Here is a 19816-nt window from a genome sequence, read left to right as displayed (position 1 = left end):
GGGGGGCTCCTCGTGGCCCCGTCCTCCCCGCAGAAGGAGCCGGGGCTTCGCCGGGCCGTGGGCGCGCTGCCGGGTGCGCCCAGGCTGGGCGCTGGAGCTGCCAGCACCGGCGGCACCCGCTGCGGCCGGATCCGGCAGATGGCCCCCGCAGATGGCCACGCAGCACAGGGTCCGGCCACGGCGCGCGGGTTGGCTTCTTCCAGCAGCCAGCACCCCGGAAAAGTCCAGCTGGGAGAACTGGGAGGACCGGGGATGCCCCGCCGCGAGCGCCGCTGTCGTCGGGGCGAGGCTGCGGTCAGAGCCACCCCGAGCAAAGAGGCTGGGGCTGTCCCCGTCCACGTACAAGAGTATTTATTTCATCGTTACAAGAGAGAGACAGCACCTTCTGCGTGTCGGGCTCTTCCCGGTTACTGGTTTGTACATTCAGAGAGCTGCGGCCGGGGCGAGGGAGGGCAACGGCTCCCGCTCGGCCGCCCGGCGCCAGGGGACGGCCACCGGCACAGGGGACCCCCCCCTTGCCCTTGTGCCCGCGGGCGCCCGAGCCCCGGCGCCCCGTGCGCGCGTGTCTGAGTGCTGAGGTTGCCTGTGTGCTCCTCCGTGCAGTCTGTGCGTGGCGGCGCTGCCCCTTCCTTCCTCCCTGCCCTCCTCCTCCTCCTCCTCCTCCTCCTCCTCCTGCCCTGCCCGCGCGGGGCCGGGGCCGCCGGCTCTCATTTCCTCGTGTGCAGCGTGTCCTGGAACTTGGTGCTGGTGTAGCGAAGGTGGAAACCCTTCTTGTTGATGGTGTCGTCCGAGTGGAAGCGGATCATCACCGAGTCTCCGGCCGAGTAGACCTCCTCCGGGGGCTGCCGGGAGGGGGAGAGGAGCGCTCAGCACCACGAGCATCCCCGGGATGCGCTGGGATTCGTGACCGGGAGGTGCAAAAGCATTGCAATGACCCCTCCCCGACAGTGCTGCGCCATGCACGGGGTGAGGGGGGGGGGTTGAAACTTGTTTAAAACCCCAAAGCCCCCCAACGGAGCACGCTGGTGCAGAGCCGAGCTGGCCAGGGACTGCTTTGCACCGCTCTGCCTTGGCTCAGCACCACCCATCGCTCACGTTTCCCCCGCCCAGCTCCCCGAGCTCACCCCGGACCCGCAGAAGCGGCCGAGGCGCGGGGCCGTCCCGTCGTAGCCGTCGAAGAGCTCCATGTAGTCGTAGCCGCAGTCGGCCTCCTCCTCGATCTCAAAGGTCTGGAAGATGAGCTCCACGCCGTAGCCCTCCTCGGCCATGATCACCCACTCGCAGTCCGAGCCGCCCGGGTAGTTGTTGTCCCCGAACTGCGCGTGCGAATACAAGTCCTTGGTCTTCACCTCGGCACGCATCTGGCCCCCGCACACTTGGGGAGAAGCCAACAGCGGGGGGGTTAGGAGGGCCCCCGGCCCCGCACGGCACCCCCCACACACACCAAAGCTCCCCAAAACCGGGAACGCTTCCCCAACCCCGCGGCCGGTACCGGTGGAGTGCGTGGCCTCGAAGCCCTTCTTCTGGACCGAGTTGTCGGAGACGAACTTGAGGAACATCTTGTTGCCCGAGGAGACGATGGGCTCGGGCTCCTTGGCCCCGCAGAACCGGCCCAGCACCGGCGCTTTGGCGTCCTTGCCGTTGTAGATCTCCAGGTGGTCGTAGGTGCACTCCTGCTGCGCCTCGATGTCCAGCTCGGTGAAGGTCTGCGGCACGGGGCGGCTCAGCGGGGCGGCGCGCGGCACGGCCCCGGTGCCGCGCGGTGCCGGCCGCTTCCCGTGGCCCCTACCAGCTTGACCCGGTGGCCGGCCGTGGTGCTGATGGCCCACGTGCACTCCTTCTTGCTGGGGTACTTATCGGGCCAGTTGGGGCTGGTGATGGTCCCCGAGGTGGACGTCACCTTGTGGTCGCAGCCGGCTGCGGGGAGAGCGGGGGCTCAGGGCCCCGGTGCCGTGCCCGGGGGATGGGGGGCGCACGGAGAAGGGGGGGGGCACAAACCCACCTTCCTTGCAGTCGTGCTTGTTGTCGTGCAGCACGAAGCCGCTGCGGCACTGGCACTCGTAGCTGCCGAAGGAGTTGAGGCACTCGTGCTGGCAGCCGCCGTTGTTCTTGGAGCACTCGTCCTTGTCTGCGGGGAGAGCAGAGAGGCACCGGGCTGAGCGGGGCGGCCGACGCGGGGGGGCAGCCCGGCAAAGGCAGGGAGGGGGGGGGGTGGGTCCCCGTGCCGCGTGGCCGTGCCCGAAGCACCGGTGAGCCCCGAAATGTCGCTGCCCTCCAGCAAGCCCGGCCGGGTGGGGGGGGGCTGCGGGCAGCCAAGCAAGGCAGCAGCAAGCAGATCGGCCGCGTCCCTTCCAGCGGGTGTAAGAGAGGGGGGGGGTCCTCCTCTCCCGGGCTCACGCACGGGCACCACCATTACCTGCTTACGGTACAGACGGGGAGGCAGAAAAACACACAGTGACAACCAAAGATGCACAAGAAAGACCAGGACGCGGGAGTCCCTCTTTACTCATCGACAGGAAATGTCACAGACACGATAAAAACGGGGGAAAAAACAAGGTCAGCTGGTCGGCGACAAACCGGAGGAGGCGAAAAACAACGGGAACGGGGCGGCGGGGAGGTACGTCGGGGGGGGTGGGGGGGGCTTAAAACCCAAAAAAATAATAAAAATAAGGCCAACAACCAGTTCTGTCAAGCACAAGGGGCTGCCGGGGCCGGCCCGCGGGCGGGGGGCTCGGCTCGGCCCCCGCCGTGCTCCCGCACGGTGCCCGGGGGCCGCGGCGTTCCTGAGAAAGGTGGCGAGGACGGCGCGGCTCAGGAGGGGCCCCGCGGCCGCTTCTGGAGGCGAAACTTCAGGCCGGGCAGGCGGGATTTCGGGGGCTGCAGCTGCTGCTTCTTCTCTGCAACGAGACACGGGGAGGGGGATGCGACGGGGGGAGCGCGGGCGCTGGGGGGGCACGGCGGGCACGGCGGGGCATGCGGAGCGGCCAGCCGGGCAAGCAGGCAGGCGGGGTTGGGGGGGCGGGGGGACACCGGCGGGGGGACCCACGAGCCCCTCGTGCACCCAGGGGCTGCGGGGAGGAGGAGGAGGAGGAGGAGGAGGAGGAAGAGGATGAGGATGGGCTTTGGTTGGCTTCCTCGCTGCTCGCGGGCTCGGGGGGTGCGTGGGAAGCCGGGGAGGGTTTGGGTTTTCACCTGCGGCAAGGCGGCTCCCCGGGCTGGCCGTACTTACCTCCGAGTGGCCACCACCCGCCCGAGGGCTCGTTCACCGTCCCACAGCTTGCCCAGCACCACGGCAGCCGGATTTGGGGTCTGGCCGGGGGGGGGGGGTCGGGTGCCATAGCCCCCTCCTCGCCCGTGGGGCAAAGCCGGTGCCGGCCACCCGAGCCCCGTGCCGAGCTCGCCCAGCTCCCCAGGGGTGACGGCGATGCCGGGGGGGGCGCATCCCTCCCGGAGCCGGTGGCGGAGGCAGAGGGGGGGGTCCTGCCCCAGGCTGGCCCCCCACCCGTCGGGAGCCGTGCACGTGCCCCGAGCCCTGCGGTGACGCCTCTCGAGACGAGGCCGGAACCTGCCGTCTCCCGGGTCTGGGTGAGGAAGCGAGGCGGAATAGACCCGTTTTTTGGGGGTGGGAAGGGGCTTCTGGTGGGCCGGGCGGGACGAGAGCAGCTCCAGCAAAAGGGGGGAGCGCGCGCGGCACTGCCCTGCAGGAAGGACGGAGGGAGCCTGGGCGGGCGAGACAAGAGCGAGAGAGTCGGCAGAGGGAAGAAGCCCCCCGGCTCGGAGTCCTCGGCGGTCCTTTATTCCAGCGGCTCCTCCACCTGCCCCGCCACCGCCACCCCGTGCACCGAAAGCCCCCCGCCTCGGCGCGCGGCGGGGCCGGGGACCTACCTGGTGCCGGCAGCGCGGCGGCGGACCCCCCCCCCGGCGAACGCTTCTGTAATGCACCAGCCGAGCGCTGCCCGTGGGTGGCCCCGAGGGGCTCGGGGTGGCCGGAGCAGCGGGGAAGGAGGGCAGGGACCCCCCCCCACCCCCCCTGCGGCTAAAAAGGAGCCGCAGCAGGGATGCTGAGCCCAGGAGCCGCGAGCGACCCCGGGGGGGGGGCCTGCAGCACGGTCCTACCGCCGGGAAAGCCCGAGACCTGGGGTGGAGAAGGAGGGTTCGGTGGCACGGCTGTGGCAGGGGACGGGAGCAGCCTCCGTGGGACGGGACAAGCCCCGGGGAAGCGCCACGAGTCCCGGCAGGAGGTCGGGGAAGGTGGGGGGGGACCCCCCCCGGGAGAGGGAAGGAGCCCGAAGCGCGGAGAGGGGGGGACTCACCCGGCTGCCCCGCGGTGCCGCTCGGCTGCTGGGCTTTCCCGAGGTCTCTCTTTGCTGGAGGGCGGCGGCTCCCGAAGGCTGCGCTACCTCGCTCGCCTTGGTTTTAATTACAAAATAAAGCAAAGACACCGGCCCCCCGGCCCGCCGGTCTCTCCGGGCTGCCTCGGGGAGCAGCCACCGCCGTGACGCCCCGAGCTCCTGCGGCCGAGCGTCCGCGCTGCCCCTCCAAACGGCCTCGGCGGGGGCCAAAAAGCGGCAGGAGGTGCAAGGCTCCTGTCTCGAGCGCACGGCTCAGTCCAGGCGGTGCCCTCGGTGGTGACATCCAGGGTGCCGTGCCGCGGGGGGACCCTCTCTTGCCCGAGGGTCCCGCGGAAGCCCCCAGCCCGGGGGAGGGTGAGGCTTTGGTGACGCCGTTTGCTCCGTGTCCCCGTCCCTCCCTCCCCAAGACCTGGCACTGGGGACCACTATATCCAGGCGGGGTTGGCCCCCGGGAGAGGAGAGAGGAACACAGAACAGACAGGAATAAGCAGGTAATGGTTTTCAGGAGGACACCTGAGACGCCGTGGCAGCGGGACGCCGGCCGCAAAGGCTCTGCTGAGCACCCTGGGGAGAGGAGCTGAGCAGCCAGCGCCGGGGAGAGGAGCGCGGCCGGGTGCTGGCGGCGCAGGGGCGGCAGAAGCGGAGCAAGCCCGCGGCCGTGCAGCGTAGCGGGGGACGTGCAGCAACGTAGCCCCCGGGGTGCAGTGCCCGGCCCGGGGTGCTGGTGCTCCCCAAAAAAAAAGGCTGAGCTTGTCCCCGGCCTCTGCTGCTGCAGCTGGAGCCCAGCAGCCTCCGGTTTTTGGGGACCTCGAGGGTACCCGAGAAAGGGGGGGAAGCTCGAGGGACAGCAAAACATGTCGTGAGCCTGGCTGTGAGCTCCGTGCGAGCCAGCTGGAGGCCGCGGGGACTCCCCCAGGGAATTGCACCCCCGCGGGGCACAGCCTCAGCACCTCCCCGGGCTGGATGGAGCGGGGACTGCACCCCGCGGGCGGGCGATAGCGGCGATGCGGGGGGGGCGCAAGGGGGGGACGCGGCTGGGCCGGGGAGCGCAGGGGGCTCTACCTGAGAAGAAATGGGCTTTGAAGCCCTTCTTGGAGACGGTGTTGTCGGACTTGAACTCGATCCTCATGTTGTTGTACTGGGAGGTGATGACGTCCGGCTTCTCGGCGCCGCAGAACTTGCCGTGCAGCTTGGAGTCGGCCGTCAGCCCGCTGCGCACCTCCACGAAGTCGTATTTGCAGACCTACGGAGGGGGGGAAGCGGGGGGGGGGCACGGGGCTGGCGGCGTGGCCGTGCCACCCACCCACCCTCCTCGGCCACCAGGCTGGGGCGGGGGGGGGCGGGGGGGCGCAGCAGCGGGCGGAGGGTGACCCCCCCAAGGCTCGCTCACGTCATTGCCCTCGGTCTCGAAGAAGTCGAACTGCAGGGAGATGCGGTACTGGGTGGGGGCCACCAGCTGCCAGATGCAGTTCTTGTTGGGGGGGTACTCCTTGGGCCACCCGGGGCTGGTGATGGAGCCGTTGAGCTTGGTGAGGAACCCTCCGCAGGCGGCTGCAGGGCGGGAGGCGCGGGTCACATCCCCGGCACGGGTACTGGGAGGCACTGGGAGGCGCTGGGGGGGGGGGGGGCACTGGGAGGGGGCACTCACCCTCGCAGCGGCGCTTGTCGGAGGCCAGCTCGTAGCCGGGGTCGCAGGCGCACTTGTAGCTGCCCAGGGTGTTGACGCAGCGCTGCTCGCACCCGCCGTTGTTCGGCCGCGAGCACTCGTCCACCTCTGGGCACGGGGCGGGGGCTGAGCGGGTGGGCAAGGCTGACGACCCCCACCCCGGTCCCCCCCCCCACCTTCGGCTCGCCGCCTACCTTTGAAGAAATTGACGGCGAAGCCGGCTTTGTTGATGGAGCCGTCGGAGACGAACTTCATCCAGAGCTTGTTGGAGGTGCTCTTGATGTCGTCCGGCTTGTCGTAGCCGCAGTAGCGGCCGATGAGGCTGCTGGCCTCGCTGCTGCCGTCCCGGATCTCCAGGTAGTCGTAGGCGCAGCTGTCGTGCCGCTCGATCTGGGGGGGGCCCACGGGGGCGTTAGTTTTCGGGGACGCTGCCCCCGACCACCGCGTCCCCAAGCCCTGCCTCCCCCCAGTGTCCTGTAAGTTCCTCCCACCCTGTCCCCGAACCCGCGCGCTGCCAGCAAAGTCTCCCCCACTTGGGGAAACCGAGGCACGGCAAGGCCAGGCGAGGATTTGGGTACCCAGAGGGGCCACACAGGGCTTTGGGTACCCAGCGGGGGCAGGAACACCCCCGCGGCAGCTCAGAGGCTGCCCCACGCACTGCATCGAGGCGCTCCCGGGGGGGGGGGGAATTTCCCCTTCCCGGGGGCTTCGCGCACCCACCTCGAAGGACTGGAAGGTGAGGCCCACGTGGAAGCCCTCGGAGACGGTGATCTTCCAGACGCACACCTTGCTGGGCCGGTAGTCGTCGGGGTAGTTGGGGGACTGGATGTGCCCGTTGTCCTTCTTCACGTCCCCCCCGCAGATGGCTGCAAGGGCAGGCGCGGCCCCCCCCCCCGCCATGAGCTCCCGCGCCCCGCGGCAGCCCCGGGGGGACCCCGAAACCCCCTCCCGTACCTTCGTAGACGGCGAAAAAGCCTTTGCCCACCCAGTTGCTGCTGCTGCGGAACTCGACCCAGAGGCGGCTGTCGGTGGAGACGATGGGCTCGGGCAGCTTGTTCCCGCAGAACCTGCCTGGGGACGAAGGCGTGCTGGGCTGCCGCGGCCGCGCGCCCTCCGCCGGCACACCCGGGGGGCCCAGGGCTGCTTCGGGGGGGGAACGGTCCCCCCCCCCAAAAGAACTGCTTCTTCCCCACCCTCTCCGATGCTTTTTGGGGTGTTTCACGGAAATGGGTTGTTTCCCGGGGGAGCGGGACGCCGACATTGGGGCTTGGGAACGTCCAGCTACTGGCAGGGCGCTGCCTCGCGTGACGGGGTGTGCCGGCCAGCCAGATCATCCACGCTGGTTTAATTAGCGTATGCTAACGAGCCGGGAGCCCAAACGCCCCGATTTGCCGCAATAACCTCCCCCGGGGCCAGCTTTCCCCCCCCAACCCACCCCCCCGGGGGCAGTGGCACGTGGCGGCCGGGCAGGGGGTACGGGCAGGGGGAGCCCCTCGCCCCGGTTACCTCGCAGCGTGGCCTTTCTCCAGAACCCGTCTCTCACCTCCACGTAGTCGTACCAGCACAGCCGGCTTCGGTAGAGGTCCAGGGTGGTGAAGTTCAGGATGATCTAAGGTTGGGGGGGTGGGGGGGAGGAAAGCGTGGCGTGAGCCCCCCACCCCGTGCCCCGCGGGGGTCTCCTTGCTGCCGGACGGCAGCTCCGGGTGCCGGCGGTGCTGGTGGCACCGGGACCTCCCCGCGAGCATCCTTCTGGGGATGCTGGTGCGGGGCACACCGAGGTGGGGGGACCCCAAATTTGGGAGCTGGGGGGGGAGAGAAGATGGGGTAGGGAGGCTGGGGGTGGGGCTGGGGGTGCCCTCGGGGCCGTGCCGGTACCTTCTCTCCGGGGGTGACGGAGATCCTCCAGACGCAGTGCATGTGGGCCGAGTATCCGTTGGGGAACTGGGGCGAGGAGAAGTTGCCCTGGCTGTCCTGGAGCGTCTCCCCGCAGGCTGCGAGAAGGGGGAGGCGGGGATCAGACCCCAGCTCGGGCCAGGGGAGCCCCCCCAGCGCCGTGACGGGCACCCACGGGACCAACCCCTCCGTCCTTTCCGCCCCCCCACCCCCAATTCCCACCCCGCAAAACCGCCACGTCGCCGCGGCCCCGAAGGGCGCAGGAGGTCCCGGCGGTGGCTGGCGACGCTCCCGGCACCCCGGCACAAACCACGGCCCCCCGGGAACCATCCCGGGGGCCCCCCCCACGCCCTGCCACGCCGCGGGGGCCCGGCTCGCAGCCTGGGCTCGGAGCAGGTTTGCGCGGCTGGACCCGGCCCAGCGCTGCCATCTGGAAGCCACATGGTGCCGCGGCCGCCTCGCGCTGTCGCGGGGCCAAGCCAGACCCCCCCCCATCACATCGGGGCTCGGGGGGGGGCACCGGGGGTGTGAGATTAAAGGTGAAACGTACAGAAAAAGAGGCTCGAAACCCGGGCTCGCTGCCTTTTTTCCCCTCCTCGCTTTGCAGTGGAAACAAAGGGAAGGGAAAGCAGGGCTGCAGAGGTGCTTTTTTAGCTTTTTTTTTTTTTTTTCCCCCAAAAAAAAAAACTAATCACTTTTCCTGCTCGGCTGGAGCAAGGCGCTCGCAGCCCCGTTTCTTCCTGCAGCCCCCGAGCAGGAGCTCCCGCAGCAGGGCTGGCTGCCGGGGCCTCTCACAAAGGCGTCCCTCTTCCAGGCTGCTAATTAGTCGCTGGAATTAAGCAGGGCGCCAAACTCCTCGCAGATGTTGCAGCCCCCGGAGCTGGGGGACCCGCGGGGAGCCTGCAGCGAGAGGTGCGGGGAGCAGGGATGCTCTGGTTTTGGGGGATGCTCTGATTTCGGGGATGCTCTGTTCCTCGGGGGATGCTCTGTTCCTCGGGGGATGCTCTGATTTCAGGGGATGCTCTGATTTCAGGGGATGCTTTGCTCTTGGGGGATGCTCTGATTTTGGGGGATGCTCTTGGGGGATGCTCTGATCTCGGGGGATGCTTGGATTTCGGGGAATGCTCTGCTCTTTTGGGATGCTCTTCTCTTTTGGGATGCTCCTTTCCTGGGGGATGCTCTCAGAGGAGTGGGCAGAAAGAGGTGTGCCCACACGTGCAGAGCCCTGGGGCTCGTTGCATCCCGCGTTTTCCCCCTGCTTACGCACACCCCACAAAACCACCGCGGACAGCGAACAATTTTTGCACGCTCCTTGTAGATGGGGAAAGACGACCCCAGAGAGCGTTTTTCTGCCAGCGAGCCTTGCTTCATCGAGGCTTGGGGTGAAAGCAGAGCCACCCCCAAGCTGACACAGCCCCGTGCACGCTCACCCACGCGCTCCCACCCCGCTGAAGCCCACCCCGGCCCCCTGGGGCGCTCACCGGGGCAGCGGTACAGCTTGCGGGCCTGGGCGATGTCTCCTTTGCTCAGCCGTGTGCGCTGGCCGATGGCGGGCCGGACCCCGTTCACGTCATACTTGGGCAGGATGGTGTCGAGGAAAATGCCCCTGGGGAGAGAGCAGGGAGAGGCTGAGCAGCGGCTGGAAAGCACCGGGGCCGCTCCGGCCGCCCCGGGGCAGGGATGCTAAAAACAGCCTGGGGTAATTAAAGCCTGCCGAGGTGTGGGGGGGGGTGAGTCAGCGGGGCCGTGCACCGCAGGGCGCAGGATGTGGCCCCGTGGGGAAGGCACCGTCCCTGTCCCGAGGGAGCTGGAGCTGCCTAACAGATGGGACGGAGCGTGCTGGTGCTAGCCGGACGGCGCCGCGGGGCTGCAGGCAGCAGGGGCGAAATGAGGAGGTGCAGGGGGGCAGCGAGGTGCTGGCACAGGTCGGAGGGATCCCCAAATCGCTCGGGACAGGGTCCCGGTGCCACCGTGCCCTGCGTAGGGGCGAAGAACCCCGGGCCCCACGCACCTGGAGAAGGTGTTCCTGGCGTAGTGCATGATGCTGTCGAAATCGTACGTCTCGCCCAGCGACTCCACCTCCTCCGGCTCCATCTTCAAGAAGTTGTACTCCTGCCCTGCGGGGGCAGGCGGGACGGGGCCGCGGTGAGGGGCGCCCCCCCCGCTTTGTCCGTGCCCCCCTGGGGAGGAAGAGGGGGAGGAGGAGGAGGAGGAGGAAGGCCGCTCCCTACCTGGCTGGATGTTCTCCCGGACGATGGAGACGTGGTCGTCCCGGTCGGGGCGCGTGTGCTCGTGCCAGAAGCCGATGACGTGGCCCAGCTCGTGCACCACGATGCCGAATTTGTCGCAGTTTTTGCCAATGGAGATGGCCTGCGGCCCCCCGCCTCTGCGGCCCACGTAGGAGCAGCACCTGGCGGGGAAAACAGGGGGGCCCTGGGTGAGCCCCACGCAGCCCGGTGCCTCCCCAGGTAAGGACGTGGGTGCCTCAGCTTCCCCTGGTCCTGCTGGGCACGGAGCATCTGGAAAGCATCCCCGCAGCCTCCGCGGGAGCTTCAGCCTCCTCCTGCCCACGTCGGAGCTCCAGAGCTGCCTCAAAACCTCAGCTCTGCCTGGAGACCGGCACGGCACGGCACGGCATGGCACCCTGGCTGCCTCCTGGTGGGCTCCAGCCCAGCATCTCGGCACATCCAACCCCATCTACCACACCAGGCTCAGGGGTTGTGCCCTGGGGGGGCGGAAAACCATCACCCCCGGCCGAAATCCGCAGCCTGCCGCACGGGGAAGCCTCCTCCTCGGCACCATCTGCTTGGCTGCGGCCGTGCCGTGCCGCGTGAAGACGCCGCTCTCTTCCAAACCCCTGTTTCCTTTGGCTGGGGCAGCGCCACGGACCTCAGCCCCATCCCGGGAGCCTCCAGGGGGCCACGGCCACCCAGGCAAAGGGCTGCGTGGGCAGCTGGGTGCTGCAGCTCATTAGCCGGGCACCTTAATTAGCGCTGCACGAGTCCCCTTTCGCACTGCAGGACCATGCGCACGGGGTGCTCGCCCCGGTGCCGCCTCGTTCCCACCCAAGGGACCCCCCGGCGCCGGCGCTCACGGGGATGGGCTTGGGTTGAGGACCCCGAGCGGGTGCAGGATTGGGTGCCGGGACCCCCGCCGCTCACCCGCAGGGCCGGTAGGTGAAGACGATGTAGCTGTCCTCGTCGTTGCGCTCCAGGAAGGTGACGCAGGTGTGCTTCTCCCAGTGCCGCATGGCCTGCCGGAAGATGGCTCGCTGGCTGCCTGCGGGAGGGCCGGCAGGGATTTGGGGGGGTTGGCCATCAGCGGGGGGGAAACTGAGGCACGCTGGGACCCCCCCCCCGGCACCCCAGCACCAGCACTCACCGCTGAAGTTGCCGCTGATCACGTAGGGGATGACCCCGTCCGGCCACACTCGCTCGGGGCGGGAGGTGGCGGCGCGGCGGCTCCGTGCCCGCTGCCGGCCCCGTCTCCGCGCCTGGGGGCTGCCTGCGGGGATGGGGGGGGGTGGGGGGGTGAGCACGGGTGGTCCCCCCCGGGGAACGGGGCCGCGAGGGGCTGCGGGGGTACCTGAGGAGTTGGTGGGCAGGCGGGTGATGGTGCGGTGTGCCAGGTCCACCACCCGCTCCACCTGGAAGAGCCGCAGGTCCTCCTCGTCCAGGGCGATGTCTCCCAGGAAGGCGGCTGCACAGGGCGGGGGGGGGACACGGGGTTAGGGGGCACGAGGGGGGAGCCCCCTCTTCACCGAGCCTGCGTCCCCGCTGCTTGGGGAGCTCGGCTTGCCTTGGCCCCAGACGCCACCCTGGTTGGGTTCCCCTGCGCCCAGCCTCTCCCCGTGTGCCCCTGGTGAGGAAGGCCGGCCCTTCCTCCTCCTCCCTCCCAGCTCTCCCTTCTCCTTTAACTGCAAAGCAAGCGTGGTGCCGGCCGGGCTCCCCTGCTCCCCACGGTGCCGGCGCTCCCAGCAGCTGGAGCCAGCCCCACGCCGACATCTGGTTCCCATAAAGCCCAGGCCCTGACTTTTTAGGGTTTCTATTATTATTTTTTTCTGCCTTGCAGAACGGCTCCAACCCCAGGCTGCCTTCGGGAGCCCCGGCGAGCTGCGACAGCCCTGGGATGCCGGGACGACCTCCGGGGCATCTGCCACGGCCCGGTGCAACCATCTGGCCCGGCCGTGCTCTGGCACGGGGCGAGCCCCCGCTGCACCCAGCGCCGGCAGGAGCGGAGCTGCCCGAGAGGCGTCCGTCTGTCCGTCCATCTGCCGGGGCCACGCGTCCTTCCAGCGCCTCCCCGGCATCCGCGGGCGCAGAGCTCTGCCCGCGCCGGCGCTTCGGGGAGCACCGCCTGGAGGACGCAGCCCTTCCTCCTCCTCCTCCTCTTCCTCCATCCCCGCTCCCACCAGGCCCTCCCGCGCGCCGCGGCCTCGCCGTGAGTCAACGCGGCAGGATGCGGCCCCCGGCATCGGCACTTGGCCGGCGCCGCGCCCCCGGGGACCCGGCTTTTGCGGAAACGCCACGGCCCGGGCGCGAGGGCTGGCTGAGGTCATGCCGCGCGCCCTGCCAGCACCGGCACGGAGGCTCTGGATGCGGGTGGAGACGGGCTTCTCGCCGGGTCCGTGCCGCACCGGGGGCACACGGGTGGCTCTGGGCACCCCCTGCCCTCGGCAGCCCCCCCGGGGAAGGGGTTGCGGGCAGGGGAATGGGAGCAAAGGGGGTGGGATCGGGTGCTGGAGCGGCTCAAGGGCCGGTGGGGAGCGGTGCCAAGTTCACGCTCCGAGCAATTAACAAGTGGATCCCAAAAGAGCCACTAATTGCAAAAGCGAGGCGGGACAATTAGGAGAGCCCGGAGAGGTCTGAAGCAACGGCCACCGGCACGGGGAGGCGAGAGGATGAGCCCAGACACCCCGACCCTGCCCAACCCTGGGCCCAAACCCCTCGCTGGAGACGGCACGGAGCGCTTTGGGGTGAAAGGGCCACATTTCGGGTCTGTTCCCAGCCCCGGTCAGCCGGTAGGCGCATCCCAACAGAAGGAACCCCTTGCCCAGGGGCAGAGCAGGGCCGTGGCACGGCGAACCCCCCGGTGCTTTGCCAGACACCGATCTCCCGGAGAGCCCCAGTGCGGATCCGGGGCCGGGGGGGGGCCGTGTCCGAGCGGGCGGAGCGGGGAGGCCCCGGGGCGCGCGAGGGACGAGCAGCCCGTGCCAAGAGGCGCATGGAAAGACAAGGGAAATTAAGCTCGCTTACGGCGGAGCAAGCGCCGGCAGAGCCAAGTGATATAGAAACCATATGTGAGGGATTTGGGATACGTGAGAGAGCCGGGCAGGCGAGCGCGGGGACGTGGGGCTGCTCTCCGAGCCGGTGCGAGGCAGCCCGGCTTCTTGCTGGACCCAGCCAGAGCTTGGGGCCGTGCCACGGCCACCGGAAAAATCCCCCAAAATTCCCCTCCTGGCTGGGAAAAGCGGCTTCCCACTCGGGGCCGTCCCCGCCCCGGGCTGGAGGAGCGGAGGTGGCCCGGCCGCGATCCCTTTAAGGCCACGTTAGGGCCAGCCCAAAGCATTGCTTTTAGAAACGTCCACGTTGGTTTGGGGTTTGGGCGCTTCCTCCCCGCCGGGCTGAGCCCAGAGCTCCCCAGGGGCCGTCCCGAAGGCGCCCCCGTCCCCAGTGGCCCCTCCGCCGCGGGGGCTCCCCGTGCCAGAATTCCCAGTTAACCCCTCCGAGGGGCCGCTGCTGCGACTTGCTCCTCTCCGCGGCTGCTCCCCCAAAAAAAATGCGGGGGCGAAGGCGCCGTGCCGGGGCTGACGGGGCAGGAGAGGTCCCTGAGTCAGCCCGGCCCCAGCCCAGCGCCGCGGGCGGCGAGGAGCTGCCAAAGCTCGGCGGAGCTCACGTAGGAGCGGGGGAAATCGGAGCTGCAGCACGGCGCCGGGGCACCCCCTGCGCCCGCACCCCGCGCCCTCGCACCCTCGCCCCGCCGTGGCGCGGTGCCGCTCGGCTCCCCGAGGGTTTGGGGACAGCCCGGTGTCCCCAGTGCTGTCCCCAGCCTGGGAGGCCGTGGCCGTGCCGCAGGGGCCGCCCCAGGTTGCAAAATTCGGGGCAAGGTCTGAGCCACGGCGGTGCCAGCGGGGCGGACACGGTGCCAGCATGGCACCGGCGCAGTGGGAGCACGGAGACCCGGAGAGGCGGTGGCTCCAAGGCCATGCACCGGCCGTGGGGACGCTCGGGGCGTGATGTCCCCATCCTTGTCCCCAGCAGCTGCAGAGGAAGGGGGTGGGAGCAGGGAAGGGGCCGGCCCTGCACGTCCCTCCTGCTCCCCAACCCGTTGGGACCTGCCAGCGAGGCTCCCGCCGAGCTCCCCGGCACCCCAATGCCACCTGCAAGGTGCCACCGTGTCCCCAGCATCCCTACCCCAGCCCTGAGCCTCGGTGTCCCCATCAGCCACCCCACACTCACCCCACACCCCCCATGGTATTGCTGGGGAAGCCGAGAAGGTGGCGTTCCCCCCCGTGCCACAGCCAGCACCCCAAAAATGCCCCAAATCTGCCTATTTCAGCCTCCCGCACACCCCGGCGGGGCCGGATCCTGCGCCCTCTCGCCGGGAGATAACTCAGCCCCTCTTGTTTGACTATTTTTTTACGCTGTGTGTTTGTTTTCGGGTTCTTGCAACGGTGACGTAAGCCCAGGGACGATCAAGACAAACAAAGTTTGACGTTCGGACCCGGGCCAGCCCCCCCAGCACCCCGTCCCGATGCTGCAGGCACGATCCTCGCCGTGCGCACGGCTCCGTGGCCGTCCCCGAGGGTCCCCCCGTCCCCTCCCCACGGCTCGCCAGGGATGCGGGCGCTCAGCATCCTTCGTATTCAAAGCGAGGAGAAGGAAGGGGTCCCCCCGGGAACGGGGCCCTCCGACGAAGGGCTGGCATCGCCGAGGTTTCGGGACGAGCCCCGAGGTTTTCGCAGGCACAACCCAACCTGCGGACGAGCCCCGCGAGCCCGGGGCGTGAACGCGATGTCCTGGCGAGCGCGCAAAAGCAAACAGATCGGCGGGAGAAACCTTGGCAGGGGAGGGCGCGCAGATAAACAGGACGGGATCAGGTTTCAGGTCAGTCTGGGGCAAACCAGGCTCGGTGCGCGGCGCCGGGTTTGGAAGAGCCCTCGCCCCAACGCGGGTCCGACAAGGCCGGGCTCCCCTCGGAGCACCGAGAGCCACGGGTCTGGTGTGATGGGCATCAGCCCGTGCTCAGGACCAAGGAGCAGGCTCAGCCCGACCATCCCACCGCCTCCAAGCCCTTGTGGACCACGAGCATCGCTCCGGGGCCAGCCAGGGACCAAAGTGGGAGCGGGCGAAGAGGCAGGGAGCGAGCCGCGCTGCCCCGGCCACAAGATGGAGGCGTCTCCGGGGCAGGATGGAGGAGAGAGGTTTAAAAGGTGCATCCCGGCCTGGGCCAAGCCGCCGGGGTCGTAAAGCCTCGGAGTCACCGGGGCAGCATCCCACTGGCTCGGCGGAGCCGTTAAATATGTGAGGAATGCTCCTCGCGCCTCCCCCTCGCTGCCTCGCGCCAGCCCAGCTGCACCCGCAGCGAGCAGCAAAACACGCCGGGGCCGCAGCAGGAGGAGTGGGTGCCGCGCTCGGACGCGGCCGGGACCCCCCCCCCACCCCGCCTCGGGGGTCTCATCCTGCTGGGGCGCACGGGTGTAAAGGCGGAGAGGTGCTGGGCATCCCCAGCAGCGCGGCTGGGAGCGCAGCGCCACGGTGGCTGGGGTTGAGGCCTCATCCCGCAGCTCGCCGGCACGCCGTGGCCCTGCGGGGACCCCAGGGGGACGGATCCTGGCCCTTTACTCCCCTCTGGCCGTGGTGCTCAGCCCCTCTCCCGGTGCCCCCGGCCAAGCAGCCGGCGGGGCGAGGAATATTTGCTTTCCCAGAGCACCTTCCTAGAGCGCGGCCGGCACAATACAGGAATTCAGCCTCGCAGCCACGCCGGGAGCCCGGCCAGAGCACGGCCCCGCTGCGGCCAGGGGGGAAACTGAGGCACGGGGGGGGGCTGGGGCTGCTCAGCACCCGGGGGGGACCTTCTCCTCCCGCAGCCCCCCGGGTGGTGGGGACGCTGCAGGGCCAGCAGGATGCCCTGCCACTGAATCATCCCTGAGCTCAGCACCCATCGGAAGGGGAGAAGCAAGCGCAAGGCGCATCCTGCCCGGGCACAGCACCCGTCTCCGAGCCACCAGCCCCCTTTCCCAAGGGGCTGGGCTCTGCCGGGGCCAGCACAGCACGGAGCAAGCGGCCGTGCCGAGCTCGGAGGAGCCTGGCCTCTAATAAACACAGCTCGTAAAGGTCCGGGGGCAGGTCGGGAGCGGGAGGGACGCTCGGATCGCTCCAGGGGAGGATTTTCCTCCCGCTCCTCTTCCGTGACAGCGAGCGGAGGAGAAAGCCTCCTCCGGGGCTCGGCGCGGAGGACGCAAAGCATGAAACCTCCAGCGTGTCAGAGCCTCCGGGACGGAGCCCAGCCTCCCCTTAACTCCTTCCCAAGCTGAAGCCGAGCTCGCCACCGCCTGCGCTTCTCCCTCCGCCATCCCCACGTGCCCGACGGGGGATTCGCCCACCCTACAGCCATGTGCTCCCCAGCCCCAGTCTGGACCAGCTCGGGAAGCTCCCGCGACGTGAACCACCAGCGGGAGGCTTTCCCAGGGGGGGCTGCAGCCCCCTAACCTCCCCCCCCGCCCCAGCACACCCCCGGCCCCCCGCTGCCGCGCCGAACGGGTGACTGCACAAGGATAAAAGCCGAGCCCGGCACCGGGCTGAGATTTACAAGGTCTCCGCGCCGCCCCCGGCCCCAAAGCCCAGGCCTCCCGCCGGCCCCGGCTCCGCGGGTGGATTTTAGCCGGCCTGAATAAGTGACATATAACGGCTGGAAAATATTCTTGGGCACCCTGACAAGCGTGACTGCAACCAGTAGCCTCCGCTGACTACGCCTGGAAAGTGTAATCTAGGTGAAACCCAGGCGGACGGAGCCAGAGCGCTCCAGGCACGGCTGGGAAGCACGAGGGGGGGCTCGAGACCCCCGCCCCGGTGCTGTGCACCCCCCCCAAAAGCACCGCAATGCCCCCGTCCCGGGGCTCTGCTGTCACCCTGTGGGCGGGCGGTGCCGTGTCTGTGTCCCCCTGAGCCCCCACCCCAATGAGTGGGGGCAGTAGGTTGCGGTTAGCCGGGTCCCCCCCAAGCTGCCCCCACTCTGTGGGTGCTGGGGGGGGGTCCCCGGGGAGAAGCCAAGTGCGACCAGCAGGGCTGGATGCGTTTGGCTGGTGCTCCTGTAGGGTCAGCACACACAGCCGGAGCAGCTCCTCCGGCGGGAGCGATGCCGGTGCCATCCCCGGGCATCCCGCTGGGACCACGGGCAGGATGCGACCCCTGCATTGGACCCCCCCACCCCGGATATCCCGCTGGCTGGGGAAGCAGGGCCACGGCTAATCCCCCCCGCCGTGGGCTGTGGTTCCCTGCCGTCCCGTTTTGGCACCCGAGGAACGGACAAAGCGGCCGCGCCGCTGGCACGGGCCGGCCGCTGGCACCGAGCGGGCGGCATCGCCCCGGGGGCGGCCGCGGGCATGAGCGGCCTCAGGATCCCCCTGGTGTAAGCCGTGCAGAAAAACCCCAAATCCCTCTCCCGGTGCTTCCCCTTCCCGCAGCCCTGACGGGACAAGGCCTCGGCGCTCAGCTGTTTCCGGCGCTGCCCAAAACCCCGGGGGAAAAACACCGCGGGGATGCCGGGAGGGGGGCACACGGCACCCACCCCAATTCTCCCCAAATCCTGCCCCTGCGGTGCCCGATCCCCCCCCCTAGGGCCCCCCGGGCAAAGGCACCGTAATCGAATTAGGCACATAAGGAGCTCGTAAAGGCAGGCGGGGAAGGCGGGGAGAGCACGAGCGGGAAGGGTTGGGGGGCTCGGCGTGCGCGGGAGTGGGGCGAGGAGCGGGGAGCCCCCCCTGGGGAGGCCGGGTCGGGCGGTGGGTGAAGCCCCCGCCGGGTGCCGGGTGGGAGCGGAGCGGTGGCTCCAGCCGGCTCTGCCCGGACGGTTTTGCAAGCCGAGCTGTTTCAGCCCGGGAGGGCAGGAAGGGAAGGATTTTTGGCCCGAAAAAAAGCCCTCATGGAGACGGAGTTGGAGCAACAGCCGCCTTCCAGCGCAGACAATGCCATTAAAGAGAAACGTGATCCTGCAGCCCGGAGCCGCCAGACGCAAACCCTCGCCTCTGCTCTCGGCTCTGGGGGGGGTCCCCTCCCGTGCCTCAGTTTCCCCCCCCCCCCGTCCTGTCCTTTCGCCCCCTTTATCTCGCTCTCGCGGCCGGGGACCGTCTCCCCATGGCGCCCAGCCTGGGGCCTCCGGCCGCTTCCAAGCGATGAATAACAGCTCAGCAATGCCCTGAGCCAGCACCGAGGTAACGAACTCCCCACGGAGGGGGGGGGGACCGACAGCGGCCGGCCCGGGACAAACACCTCCGGGGCCGAACCGGGTGTCCCGGGACGGCGGCGGCACGGCCGGGACCGAAAACTCCCCGTGGCTGCTTCCCGAGCGCCAGCACCGCGCCTGGATCCGGCCCGCGCCCCGCTGGCACCGGGGGGGGCGGGGGCTGGGGGCTCGGGTGGGCTGGGGGCTGCTGGGGGCCGATGACAGCTGGTGGCACGGCCGGGGCCGGGCGGAGGAAACGGGGTGCCAAGCGGGTTCCCCCCTCCGCTCGCCACTCGGAGCGCAACCCCAAGGCTCCGAGTTTCCCCACGCCAAGCCGCGGGGCGCACGCTCGCCCGCTGCCACCCACGGCCACCGACGGCCACCCACGGCCACCGACGGCCACCGACGGCCACCGACGGCCACCCACGGCCACCCACGCTCCCCCGCGGCCACCCCACGCTCGCCCCGTGCCACCCACGCTCCCGCGGCACCCACGCGCGCTCCCCTTTGTCTGCGCCCTCCGGCCGCCCCGGCGCGCATCCCCCTGCCCTACCGGCTTTGCAGGGGTCCTTGTAGTCCAGGGGCTCGGCGTCCTCCTCCTCCTCCTCCAGCACGTAGGAGTAGTCGGGGACGTGCATGGCCCGGGCCAGGAGCAGGCAGAGGAGCAGCCCGCAGCTCCGCAGCCCGGCCATGGCTCTGCGGGCAGCGGGCGGGCAGGGGAGAGGCGGGCGGCTTTGCTTTTTTTTTTTTTTTTTTTTTTTTTTTGTAAAAAAAAAAAAAAATTCCCTTCTCTCTTCCCTTCTTTCCTTCCCTTCTTCGCTCCCTCTTTTTTTTTTTCTTTCTTTTTTTTTTTTCGCTTTTTTTTTTTTTTTTTTTTTTAGGGAAATGAGATCTGGCGGGGGCGGGTTCAAGAGCGGAGCTCGGCCCCTGCAGCCCCGCCGGGCGCAGGGCTGGGAGCGGGGCCAGCGGCGGGGGGGGGCCGGCGGGGCTGAGCCGCCTGCGAGGGGACCCGGCCCGCAGCCCCCCTCTCCTGCCCCCCGCAGCCCCCGGCCCCTGGTCCCTGGAGCCGTTTTGCGCTCCCCCAGCCCGGTCTTGCGCCCCCCAGCCCCGGTTCTGCGCCCCCCAGCCCCGGTCCTGTGCTCCCCAGCCCCGGTCTTGCGCCCCCCAGCCCCGGTTCTGTGCTCCCCAGCCCCGGTTCTGTGCTCCCCAGCCCCGGTCCTGCGCCCCCCAGCCCCGGTCCTGCGCCCCCCAGCCCCGGTTCTGCGCCCCCCCGCCCCGGTTCTGTGCTCCCCAGCCCTGGTCCTGCGCCCCCCAGCCCCAGTTCTGTGCCCCCCAGCTCCCGTCCTGTGCCCCCCATCCCCATCCCACACCCTCTGGCCCCAGCCCTGCACCCCCCAGCCCAGCTCCTGCCCCCCAAACACCCGCTCCTGCTCCCCCTCCTGCACCCCGTAGCCCCTGGTCC

The 19816-nt window shown here is 69.6% G+C and overlaps 2 protein-coding genes across 3 annotated transcripts; both read right to left on the bottom strand.

The window, feature by feature from the left end:
* Window positions 1–334: 334 nt before the first annotated feature.
* On the bottom strand, window positions 335–19145 carry BMP1 (bone morphogenetic protein 1). Of its 2 annotated transcripts, XM_083811613.1 has the most exons (20): window positions 18908–19143; window positions 11497–11610; window positions 11293–11415; window positions 11073–11190; window positions 10143–10321; window positions 9923–10028; window positions 9393–9517; window positions 7894–8009; window positions 7525–7627; window positions 6973–7089; window positions 6739–6884; window positions 6213–6408; window positions 6001–6126; window positions 5743–5903; window positions 5415–5595; window positions 2003–2128; window positions 1790–1917; window positions 1493–1706; window positions 1125–1375; window positions 335–842 (listed from the first exon to the last, which is right to left on the bottom strand). In XM_083811613.1, the coding sequence occupies exons 1-20, from the start codon at window positions 19044–19046 to the stop codon at window positions 708–710; spliced, it is 2904 nt and encodes a 967-aa protein (XP_083667739.1). In that variant the 5' UTR covers window positions 19047–19143; the 3' UTR covers window positions 335–707. The 2 variants fall into 2 exon arrangements, with proteins under 2 accessions (XP_083667739.1, XP_083667740.1); XM_083811614.1 differs by lacking the exons at window positions 335–842; window positions 1125–1375; window positions 1493–1706; window positions 1790–1917; window positions 2003–2128 and adding an exon at window positions 2469–2897 and having other exon boundaries at window positions 18908–19145.
* On the bottom strand, window positions 2923–4635 carry LOC310886638 (uncharacterized protein; the record flags this gene model as incomplete). Its single annotated transcript, XM_083811477.1, has 3 exons — window positions 2923–3720; window positions 3886–4409; window positions 4602–4635. The coding sequence occupies 3 exons, from the start codon at window positions 4633–4635 to the stop codon at window positions 3226–3228; spliced, it is 1053 nt and encodes a 350-aa protein (XP_083667603.1). The 3' UTR covers window positions 2923–3225.
* Window positions 19146–19816: the final 671 nt, after the last annotated feature.

The sequence above is a fragment of the Anser anser genome (assembly GCF_964211835.1).
Source record: "Anser anser genome assembly, chromosome: 26".
NCBI lineage: Eukaryota > Metazoa > Chordata > Aves > Anseriformes > Anatidae > Anser > Anser anser.
The sequence above is the reverse complement of the archived record's forward strand: the minus strand, read 5'-3'. Positions and strand labels throughout refer to the sequence as shown.

What these genes read in the sequence shown, in the direction of transcription:
- BMP1 (XM_083811613.1), bottom strand. Translation starts at nt 19,046, where the DNA reads ATGGCCGGGCTGCGGAGCTGCGGGCTGCTCCTCTGCCTGCTCCTGGCC. An exon ending in CAAAGCCCATTTCTTCTCAG is followed by an intron (nt 2,129 to 5,414) that starts GTAGAGCCCCCT and finishes CTCTCCCCGCAG; the next exon opens with ACAAGGACGAGTGCTCCAAG. An exon ending in CAAGCACGACTGCAAGGAAG is followed by an intron (nt 1,918 to 2,002) that starts GTGGGTTTGTGC and finishes CTCTCCCCGCAG; the next exon opens with CCGGCTGCGACCACAAGGTG.